We start from the raw sequence: 11,183 nt of genomic DNA, 5'->3' as shown, positions 1-11,183 counted from the left end.
TATAAGTAGCCAATGGGAGTTGCGGAAATAATTCAAGCCAATCATAACTAGGAAGCGGTGCCTTGACTTATTTTGCATACTCGCTGTATTTAAACACACTCAGACTTTGCGTTTTTTTGGGTTTTATTTTCTAATTGCTTTTTTCAAGATGTCAGAACCAGCGAAAACCGCGCCAAAGAAAGGCTCAAAGAAGACGGTTACAAAGACTGCGGGGAAGGGGTGGGGTGGGGAGAAGCGCAAGAAAACACGTAAGGAGAGCTACGCCATTTTCGTTTATAAAGTGCTGAAGCAGGTGCATCCGGACACGGGAATCTCCTCCAAAGCCATGAGCATCATGAACTCGTTTGTGAATGATATTTTCGAGCGTATCCCCGGGGAGTCCTCCCGCCTGGCACATTACAACAAGCGCTCCACCAGCACTTCCAGAGAGATACAGACTGCCGTGCGTCTGCTCCTGCCCGGGGAGCTGGCCAAACACGCCGTGTCCGAGGGCACCAAGGCCGTCACCAAGTACACTAGCTCCAAGTGAGAGCTCCACCAATCCATTCCCTAGCAACACAAAGTTATAACTCACAAAAAGGCTCTTTTCAGAGCCGCACACAACTCAAAAGAGAACCTTCTTTGTTTTATTGATGCCATTTAGTTTTAAAATTAGATTAGATTCAACTTTATTGTCATTGTGCAGAGTACAAGTACAGGGCCAATGAAATGTTAGCATCTAACGAGAAGTGCAATATATAACATTATTTACATAAAGTGCAGTTGTGTATGACATATATACATAGTATAAACACGTTAAAGTGAAATACGAAATTTACAGGATTATGTATATATATATATATGTGTGTGTGTGTGTGTATAAAGATTATATAGGATTATATATATATAAGATTATATATAGAATGCACATATATTGAATATGTTATATATAAACATTAGAATCTACATATATTCTTATAAGTGAGATATATAACATCGTGATTATGGAAGTTGTAACAATATAAACATATTGAAATATAAAACATGTAGGTGATGCTTTATGTACTGAGGGATAAATTAAATACAACTTTACAGAAGGTGCAGTGAAATGATTGTGCAATGTTTATTTAAAGTGTCTGAATAGTGTTCATCAGGATAACAGCCTCAGGAAAAAAACTGTTATGAAGCCTGTTAGTGCGGGAACGGAGGCTCCTGTAACGTCTGCCAGATGGTAAAAGGCTGAAAAGTCCATGATTTGGGTGGGTGACATCCTCGATGATGTTTCTTGCCCTGCCCAGGCAGCATTTATGGTAGATAAATCGGTGCCTATGATGCGCTGTGCTGTTTTCACCACCCCCTGGAGCTTTGCAGTCTGCAACACAGCAACTGCCGTACCATACAGAGATGCAGTTGGTAAGTATGCTCTCGATGGTACAGCGGTAAAAGTTCACCAGTATCCTGGGAGACAAGTGAGCTTTCTTCAGACTCTGAAGAAAATAGAGGCGCTGCTGTGCCTTTTTGATGAGGACGGAGGAGTTCAAGGACCAGGTGAGATCACTGGAAATGTGGAGACCAAGGAACTTGAAACTGGACACCTGATCCACTGCAGTTCCGTTGATGTAAATGGGGGTGTAAGCTTGGTTCCTAGTCTGTCTGAAGTCCATGACGATCTCCTTTGTCTTGAGCGTGTTTAGTGCCAGGTTATTGTTGTGGCACCATAAAGACAGATGCTGTACTTCATCCCGGTAGACCGTTTCACTATTGTCTGTAATCAAGCCTATCACTGTGGTGTCATCTGCAAATTTGACTATGGTGTTTGAACCATAGGCAGGTACACAGTCATGGGTGAAGAGAGAGTACAGAATCGGGCTCAAAACACAGCCTTGTGGAATGCCAGTGTTCAAGATGATGGTAGATGAATGAAGGAAAATCAACATATGGTAATAAATGAATAATAACATTAAATATTTCTACTAACAAACTAGTTTTATGCAGACAATAAAATAAAGTCCCATTAATAATAAAAACAAATCCAAAAAGTGACCCCTAATTTCTTGAATGATTCAGTATTCATTCATTTCATGACACAGTAAAAGAACACTTTATTTTGTTTGTTTACCTGCCTTGTAATGCATTTAAAAAAAAAAAACAACAAAAAAAAAATGAAATTTTAAGCTGGGTTAAGCTGGAGTCTAGCAAACAGTGCTAAGGCTAAATGATGGTATTATTAGCATTGTTTGTATGCTGTTCTTATTGAAATTTTGTTATGAAACATTTCTGTAAGGTCTCTTTAAAGTATCACACACCAATCTGTAACAGCACCTTTCACTTTAATTGCGTTTACCTGAGTGTTTTACAGTTGCATCTGCAATGCTCACTAGGACTAGACTAGGACCCAGTCTTCTGTAAAGGTGCTTGTGACTGATACCATTTGTGAAAGGCCCCCTCTGAACAAACTAAATATATCATTTATGTAAGTACCTTATAATAAATGGATAATAATAAAGCTAAAAAACTATTTCAGTCTACTTTGACTATAAGCACAGTGCAGAAATGTCTCGAAAAGGATTTGCACAAATGATAATAGATTATTATAGAAAAAAAGCCCAGCCGGTGCACTTTCCACCACCTTTGCAGTGGTAGCATTACTAATGGAAACTTTAGATTTTTAAAAACAGAGATTGCCTCTGGTGGCATAAATTAATTCTGCTTTATAAGTGAACATCAGTGTTAGTAAACTAGCACTAATACTAGCTGTTAGCATGTTTAGCACTGTATGGACATCTTTTGCAGACATTTTGTGATTGAAACACACACACACAAATATAACACTAAAGAACAATGAAGACTGGCCTGTTTTCAAGTGTATTAACACTTAATCATAGGAAGAGAGTATGCAGAGTGAGGATTATTCACTATGTTAAATCAATGAGGATTATTAACTGTGTTTTGAAAAACCTTTGTACAAACAATAAAAAGCCAGTGGCAAATAAAACCTGCACTGTTTTTTCATAAACATTAGCTCTAGGATTCTAGTACACTAATGCCAGCTGAAGCCGAGTTAGCATATTTAGCTTTGTATTTGGAACGTAGTCTGGTCAAGCAGTAAAACAAACCTGATATCAGAACATTGGCGTGGAAAAGTGTCCCGGAATTCCACAAAAAATACCCAGAACAACAGTATTTCTTGTTCTGTTTTGTTAATGGCACGGTGCCAGAGAGGGACGGGCTGGTTTCAACTAGGTCCGCGTCCTCTTTATATACATTTTTGCTCTCTCGGGTGCTGTATTCATTTTGCTGTTGGATTGCGAAGCATCAGAGAAGCGAAGAAGACATGTCAGGCCGTGGAAAAGGTGGCAAGGGGCTGGGGAAAGGCGGCGCGAAGCGGCATCGTAAAGTTCTCCGGGACAACATCCAGGGTATCACCAAACCGGCGATCCGTCGTTTGGCTCGCCGTGGTGGTGTGAAGCGTATCTCGGGGCTAATCTACGAAGAAACACGCGGTGTGTTGAAGGTGTTTTTGGAGAACGTGATCCGCGACGCCGTCACCTACACCGAGCACGCGAAGCGAAAGACAGTTACCGCCATGGACGTGGTGTACGCGCTTAAGCGCCAAGGCCGCACGCTCTATGGCTTTGGTGGTTAAACCAGCACCGAGCTTCCACACGCACGAGCTCACAAAGCAAACTCAATCCAAAGGCTCTTTTAAGGGCCGCCCACATTCTCCCAAAAAAAAGCAAGAACTCCTTACACACAGATCTTCGGTTGCATTTAAAAAATTGAGCTTTAATCGGTATTAAATATAAGAATTATAGGAGATATTTTGTTGCTGATATGGGTTATAAAATTAAATTAAAGTTCTACCACCATGCACTTAATTCTAATAAAATTGTACACCTTTATTTTCTTTAAACATACGAAAGTGGTTTATCATCCTTTACTTCCTATAAATATTTAATCCTACTATAATTTACATCAAATTTTTATAGAATTTAAAAACAATGGATATATGTGTGTGTACATAAAAATATTTTCTCCATATTTTTTTTTCTAATGGACATATGAAATAAGTGATTTTTTTGTTTTGTTTCTTACAAAGTTAAATCAATTATTTATTCCATTAAAAATTAAAAGTGTAATTGTTGTAAAAAAAAAAAAAAACTTGTGGTGCAGTTTCCAACTGAGTGGATATTTATGACAGGGCGAGAAAGTTGAGTGTTCCACTAGGTTCTTCACTTCTAAACACATTTGTTTTAATTCATATTAATTATTATACCTATTATTAATCAGTGCCAATCTCACAAATTAGTGTAATTTATTAATCATAATGTTATTCTGGTCTTTCACTCAAAATGTCAATATTGTAGTTTTTATCATTTGTATTTAAAAGCAGATTCATTCAGAAACTATATTATTATTAATTATTATTATATTGATTTCCCTGACCTATAACACATTCTGGTTATGTTTGATTATTGATTATTGAATGGAGATTATGTGATTGTAAAAAGTTTCAAGACATAATAACACTGTCATAATATCAACCTTCTCTTCCATTAAAACTAAACATGAATGTGTCTCACATTATCCCTTAGTTGTAAATAACATTGGTGTCAGCACGGCATAGTTTAATACCATTTTGTGATATACATATAATTAAAATAGTCCAATCCTCCTGTTGTCATTTGACTAATTTATTATCTAAAGTAGTCTGTTAGGGCAAGTCATGATGCTGCACTTTAAAACATTTTCCTTCTGGGCTCCATATCTTTTCAAATATAATAACATGCTTAATTCTGTATTACACAGCACTGCATTTTGTCACCAATATGGATTAAACACATTCAATTAAAGCTCATTTAGTTTTTGGTATTTATTTCTAAAGTAAACGTAAACACCTCATGGAAGAATTCCTTCCATTTTATAGGTGTGTAATTCTGTTTTTGAGTTATAAACAAAGTCCCAGTTTCGTTTATTGAGAACTGCTTCATTATACAGATGTCTTTTTAGTGGTGCTTTGAACCAGATTTCTCCCTAACAACATGAATATAGCCATTTGATTTATTCTTCACAACCACCAGTGATGATGATAAATCTGAAAAATAAGTTTATCTTTTAAAAAAAAAAAAAAAAGTAGTTGATCATAAGCTAATTTTAAATATGACCAAAATCTTATTTCATTTCTAACCACAAAACAATGTCTTATTTATAACCAAAATCAAATATTAACTTTATGATATGTTTTATAATTGAGCATCTGGTTCCTGTCATTACCACTGTGGATAATTCTGACCCAGTTGTTTGTCAAAATTGTTTCCCGCTAAACCGCAGTGGCTTTGTTCACGGAGGTTTTAACATTTTGGAATTTCTCCAAAATAGTGGCTAAAAATAATGGATCATAAAAAGTTATAGCTGAGTAAAATACATTTGTAACAGTCATATCTGACTAATCAGCAGTAAACAAATCTGTTTGGACTTCTATGTTTTCATATGGCAGCAAATATAAAGTCAGAATAGCAGTGAAAGACTAGTGTTTGGAGAACCACTAAACAAACACAGTCAAATTTACCCAATTACCGAACAAGATTCTAAAAAAACAATTTATTTCCTACTGCAAAGTCACCTGAGGTATTAATCTTTGGGAATGGATTCTAACTTCAAAGAGGCCATTGTGTGCCTCCATTGTCTCATTTAAGTGACAAGGCCAAGTCAAGCTCAAGTGTTTATAAAGATCTTTATTATAAGCTGCAGTCTTGTTTAGGATAAATAATGAGCTCAAAGATAGTTTAATAGTTAAGCAGTCGCCACAAAATCCAGAAATAACGCTGGCACAAAAACACACAACATCCCATGCTAGCAGATGTACCTCAGAGACGATGCTAACATACATAGTTTATGAACTACACGATATGGACTCGATGTTTGTTTGTTGCATTCATAAAAAGGGAACTTGTTTCTCGTTTATGTTTTATTTTTGGACGAATTGTTTGAAAGAAATAAGTCACTGTTGTGTAAAGAGGCTCAAGAAAGAATCTTTTGAGATTAAGGGAGGTTGAAATGGCGACAGCGAGGAGCTGTGCTACCTCAGCTGTGGAAAACGCGCTAAAACTCCAAGTTTTTAATAAATGTCTCTCCAAAATCCACACAGACGTATACAATAGGGTCTTCTCTAGGTTCCCTGACCAAAGTGGGCCGTTTTGGTGACGAAATTGAACGTATAATCTTTAAAAGATTAGAGGAAGTGTGATATTTCCCACTCAGTTTCCATGCAGATTTGGTCGCGTTTTGGCCATTTTTGAGCAAACAGGCGGACGGATCGCGCGAACCTTTGAGTGGCCGGGAAAGCCAGGATGTCCGCTACCTATCCGTGCCTGAAGGTCAGCGATCCGTGTCCAGTTAAAGCGGAAATTCTTACGTTTCTGCGGCTAAGAAAACACATCTGAAGGCACCTCTCCGCTGCTGGGGAGCCGCCGTGCGAGTGGTTGAGTCTATAAGGTTCTCATCGTTCGTTTAAATCCCGCCCTCGACCGTTGGGACGTAAACACCACTGAGTCCTTTACACCACTCGAAGTTTAACGGGGAGTACAGTACCCAGCACCGGGAAACCAGCCGAGCCGAGCAGAACCGAACCGAACAATGACAGAGACAGCCCCAGCTCCAGCCGCGGCGCCGGCTAAAGCACCCAAGAAGAAATCCGCAGCCAAGCCCAAGAAGTCCGGACCGAGTATTTCGGATCTGATCGTGAAAGCTGTGGCTGCGTCCAGTGAGCGGAAGGGAGTTTCTTTGGCCGCTTTGAAGAAAGCTCTTGCTGGTGGCGGATACGACGTTGAAAAAAACAATGCTCGGGTTAAACTAGCTCTTAAAACGCTGGTGAAGAAAGGAGCTCTGGTGCAAACGAAAGGAACTGGAGCATCTGGGTCCTTTAAAGTGAGCAAGAAACCCGCTACCAAAAAAACAGTCAAGAAAGTCGTCGCCAAGCCCAAGAAACCTGCCGCCGCCAAGAAGTCTCCAGCCAAAGCGGCCAAGCCCAAGAAAGCTCCGGCTAAAGCCGCCAAGCCCAAGAAGGCAAAGACACCCAAGAAAGTGAAGAAGCCCGCGGCCAAGAAAGCTGCTAAGAGTCCGAAAAAGGTGAAGAAGCCGGCGGCTAAGAAAGTGGCCAAAAGCCCCAAGAAGGTCAAAACCGTTAAGCCCAAAACGACCAAGGCTAAAGCGGCCAAGGCCAAGAAGACCACGAAGAAGAAGTAAAACAGCTTTGTTTTGAACTCAAAGACTTTTCTTCAAGAGTTTTCACATCAATAAACTGAGCAGAGGACAATACCATGCTGAACGAGAGGGGTGTGTTTTGTATGTAACTGGTTTGCAAACTCCCCACCGGCTCACATTGACTTTGGTTGCGTCCAGACTATCACCAGCGACATTTTATGAAGTTAAACTTTGCTCTTTGTTCGAATTTTTAAAGACCACCTTAAAAAGAGTAGCGTTGTGTTAATTTATATTGATGAGTCATTAACTTTGTGTTTAAATTCTCCGTTCCACCTTTAACGACGCAGCAGTGGTATTGTGGATTAGCATATGATATATGTCCTGTGCAGCGTTTAAGGTGGAAAGAAAAAATTAATTTGATTTGTATTTTTTTTTCCTCCACCCGCGAACGTTGGTTTTAGACGATTCTGAGTTAACCTTGTTTAGTTAGAATAACTCGCAGCATTTAAGGTGTAACGGGTGGTTCGTATAAGAAGCAAAGTTCAGCTTCGTTTTCTGAGATTTCCAGGCAGCAGAAGTGGCTATTTTAAAACGTGGAATCGTTTTTAGACGTTATTTGTAAATCTAATTTTTGTTGAAATTCTGAGAACACAACACACTGTCTCTACCTCTGTAAACGACACACAAATCCGATTAGGCTTTGTGGAAACATTTTCAAATCCTCTGGAGCCGGTTAGATCTTAGACAGCAGTGGGAAACAGTCCTACACTAAACTCTTGTAAATATCATGTATGCTTGTTTTATTGTTTGTTTTCTTTTAAATCAGTCTTTATTTCAGTGGGAAGAGCAAGAGCGTCCTAACAGGTGTTTTTTTGTTTTTTTATGTATGTGTAAATACTGTTAACTGATACCTGATGATGGATAATAATTGTTGTAAATACTAAAAATAACTTGTTATTTATTTATTGTTCAATGACATGGGTATTTTTTTTCCCTTGTACCTACACCTGGTATGCAAACGTTTGTCTTTATCCACATTTTTTCCCGTTCAGTCAATGGCATTTTAATAGAAAAAAATACAAATAAAATGTAAAACCAGATTTCCAATTCATGATTTCATGTCTTATTTTTGGGAATGAATATATATATAATTTACCAGTGAACTAGTATAATCTATTATACTTACAAAATCTCAAGTTGAGTGCTGAGTAGGAATCAGTACAGCTGGACTTTAAATCTACAGGGAAATATACACTATATTCCTGTGTAAAATATCTGTTTTGATCATAGTTTAGCCACACTTTAATAACAATAACATACAGTTACATGACAACTAAAATGTTGCTAAAAGTACTTAAAAAAACATTGTACATTAAGTTTAAAAAAAAAAAAAAAACCTCGTACCAGTTCCATATATTTATTTTTAGGTGATTGTAACAGGTTGATGCAGATGAGAAAGTGTAAACCAGAAAGTGAATAAGCAGAGGAGGGAGGCACTACAGAGAGCTTTCAGTATCATCCACATGTTCAGGCAACAGTGGGTTGAAAATATTAAAAAAATATATTTTATTCTACAAAGTTTCAAAAAGCTCAACTTTGCAGAGAGCCAAGCATTATGCTGAATCCACTGGAATGAAGTGATCTGTAGCATACTTTGCTGTAGCCTGTAGCACGGTCTGATCATTGCTTAACTTGGCTCTCATTCATTTTCTATTGTTTTCTGTACTGAACATGTATAGAGTTTCCATAGTTACATAGCATTCACAATGTATTAGGTTTCATGTGATCTAGAGATAAAATATACAAGAGGATATGAGCAGGCTGTAGGTAAATACAATTCTGTCACAGATACAGAAGGCTAACTGTAATTTACAGTGGTGCAGCACACTTCCAAATCAGAAGCAGCATCTCAGGTCAAAGGGTCACTTAAAAGTCAAAATAATTGAATATATATATATATATATATTATAATTTTACCAAAGAAATTTAACAGAGAAAATGATTAAAAAAAGTCATACTGCTGCCAGAAAAATATACCTACCTAAATACCAAGATTCAGTTATTCATTCATTCATTCATTGTCTGTATCCGTTTATCCAGTTCAGAGCTGCGGTGGGTCCGGAACCTACCGGAAATCACTGGGCACAAGGCAGGAACACACCCTGGAGGGGGCGCCAGTCCTTCACAGAGCAACACAAACGCTCACACATTCTAAATGCCAACATGTTCACTCAAAATATTCAATGTCTTATAACAGTCTTATGAAGTCGTATTCATAACCATGTAATAAGGCTTTAGATTTAGGTTTAATTCACAATCACTGTGAAAAGCGTTGCTTTTGTATGATTTTTTCTAGACTGCAACATTTTACACCAAACCAGACTCACATTCAATGAGTTGTTTACAACTAAACAATTATATTTTATGTTATATTTATATTTTGAATTATAGTTTTTTTTCTTTAAAACTGGTACAATCTCAAAACCCAGGGTTTTAATATCTACAATAAATTAAATATTTTAAAAATAATAATATAAACTGGCAGAGTGAAATTTCTGTTTAAACCACACCAGATACTTGGTAAAATTCAACAGAGATATGATTAGTATCCACCATTTCTGAACTTATAGAGGATACTAATTATATCTTTGAAATGTACCCTGTATCTGCATGTTTCTTTAAACAAAGTATTCAATTTCAGCCTCATTGCTGCTTCAGTGACAATGACCATGTTTAACTTGTTTTTTTTTTTGGATGGCCATTGTTTTTTAATCTGTCATTTACTATGGCTAGACTGTGGTCAGCTGTGGTCACTCGGCCTGGACCTGGTCAAGATCTGGTCTTTGTTTTGACATCTTAGACAGTGAAGCTGTGCTCTTCCAGTTTATAGTGTCATATGTGTAGCATAAGGGGAAAAATAAACCGTATTGACCAAAATGCATTTATCAAAAATAAATAAATAAATAAATAATAATAATAATAATAATAATAATAATAATAATAATAATAATTGAGATGTAAACCAAGTCAGTGAGAGTGGTTTATTTTGTTGGGAAATAATCTGTTTACTCAGCATAAAGCCTCTAATGTTCTCATATCCTAATGTTATTTAAATCATTATGAATTATTATGAATGCAGCCATGACCCTGAAATGGATTAAGCAGAAAAGAAGATGATAACGATTATTATAAATACACCGCCATATGCCTGAGACATTATTGTTACATTATTCTTTGCTTTGAGGACATTCATGACGGAGGGGAACACTGAGAACTGTGTGCGGAAAAATCATTCCCAAATGAAGCTCTTTCCCCTGTGATTTTCAACTATTCTCCATCATCTTAAAAAATAATTCATATAAAACTCTTTAGACTGTTTAGATTAGAGTTCACTGGTGATTGTGGAGAGGGAACATAATAAGATATTTATATTGGAAACAGAGATTTTTAGCTCTTTTCACCAGCACTGTAAAGGAATTTCTCTTTCTTTTAAATTAACCATTTCAGTCTGCTCTGTTGGACGTTGTTTACATCCTAACGACTGAACCGTTAATAGATAGGTAGATAGATAGATAGATAGATAGATAGATAGGTATATAGATAGATAGATAGATAGATAGATAGATAGATAGATAGGTATATAGATAGATAGATAGATAGATAGATAGATAGATAGATAGATAGATAGATAGATAGATAGATAGATAGGTAGATAGATAGATAGGTAGATATATAGGTATATAGATAGATAGATAGATAGATAGGTAGATAGGTAGATAGATAGATAGATAGATAGATAGATAGATAGACAGATAGATAGGTAGATAGATAGGTAGATAGATAGATAGACAGATAGATAGACAGATAGATAGGTAGATAGATAGATAGATAGATATATAGATAGATAGATAGATAGATAGATAGATAGATAGGTAGATATATAGGTATATAGATAGATAGATAGATAGATAGATAGATAGATAGATAGATAGATAGATAGG

General features: G+C 36.8%; 3 protein-coding genes across 3 annotated transcripts; all 3 read left to right on the top strand.

Moving 5' to 3' along the window:
• Positions 1-148: 148 nt before the first annotated feature.
• On the top strand, positions 149-529 carry LOC136677870 (histone H2B-like). Its single transcript, XM_066655564.1, has one exon. The coding sequence runs from the start codon at positions 149-151 to the stop codon at positions 527-529; it is 381 nt and encodes a 126-aa protein (XP_066511661.1).
• Positions 530-3,286: 2,757 nt separating this feature from the next.
• Positions 3,287-4,012, top strand: LOC136679450 (histone H4). Its single transcript, XM_066657970.1, has one exon. It carries the CDS (start codon positions 3,314-3,316, stop codon positions 3,623-3,625), a length of 312 nt encoding a protein of 103 aa, XP_066514067.1. The 5' UTR covers positions 3,287-3,313; the 3' UTR covers positions 3,626-4,012.
• Positions 4,013-6,506: 2,494 nt separating this feature from the next.
• LOC136678710 (histone H1-like) lies at positions 6,507-8,283 on the top strand. Its single transcript, XM_066656818.1, has one exon. It carries the CDS (start codon positions 6,616-6,618, stop codon positions 7,222-7,224), a length of 609 nt encoding a protein of 202 aa, XP_066512915.1. The 5' UTR covers positions 6,507-6,615; the 3' UTR covers positions 7,225-8,283.
• Positions 8,284-11,183: the final 2,900 nt, after the last annotated feature.

This window comes from Hoplias malabaricus, chromosome Y (genome assembly GCF_029633855.1).
Source record: "Hoplias malabaricus isolate fHopMal1 chromosome Y, fHopMal1.hap1, whole genome shotgun sequence".
In the NCBI taxonomy this organism is placed as follows: Eukaryota; Metazoa; Chordata; class Actinopteri; order Characiformes; family Erythrinidae; genus Hoplias; species Hoplias malabaricus.
The sequence above is the reverse complement of the archived record's forward strand: the minus strand, read 5'-3'. Positions and strand labels throughout refer to the sequence as shown.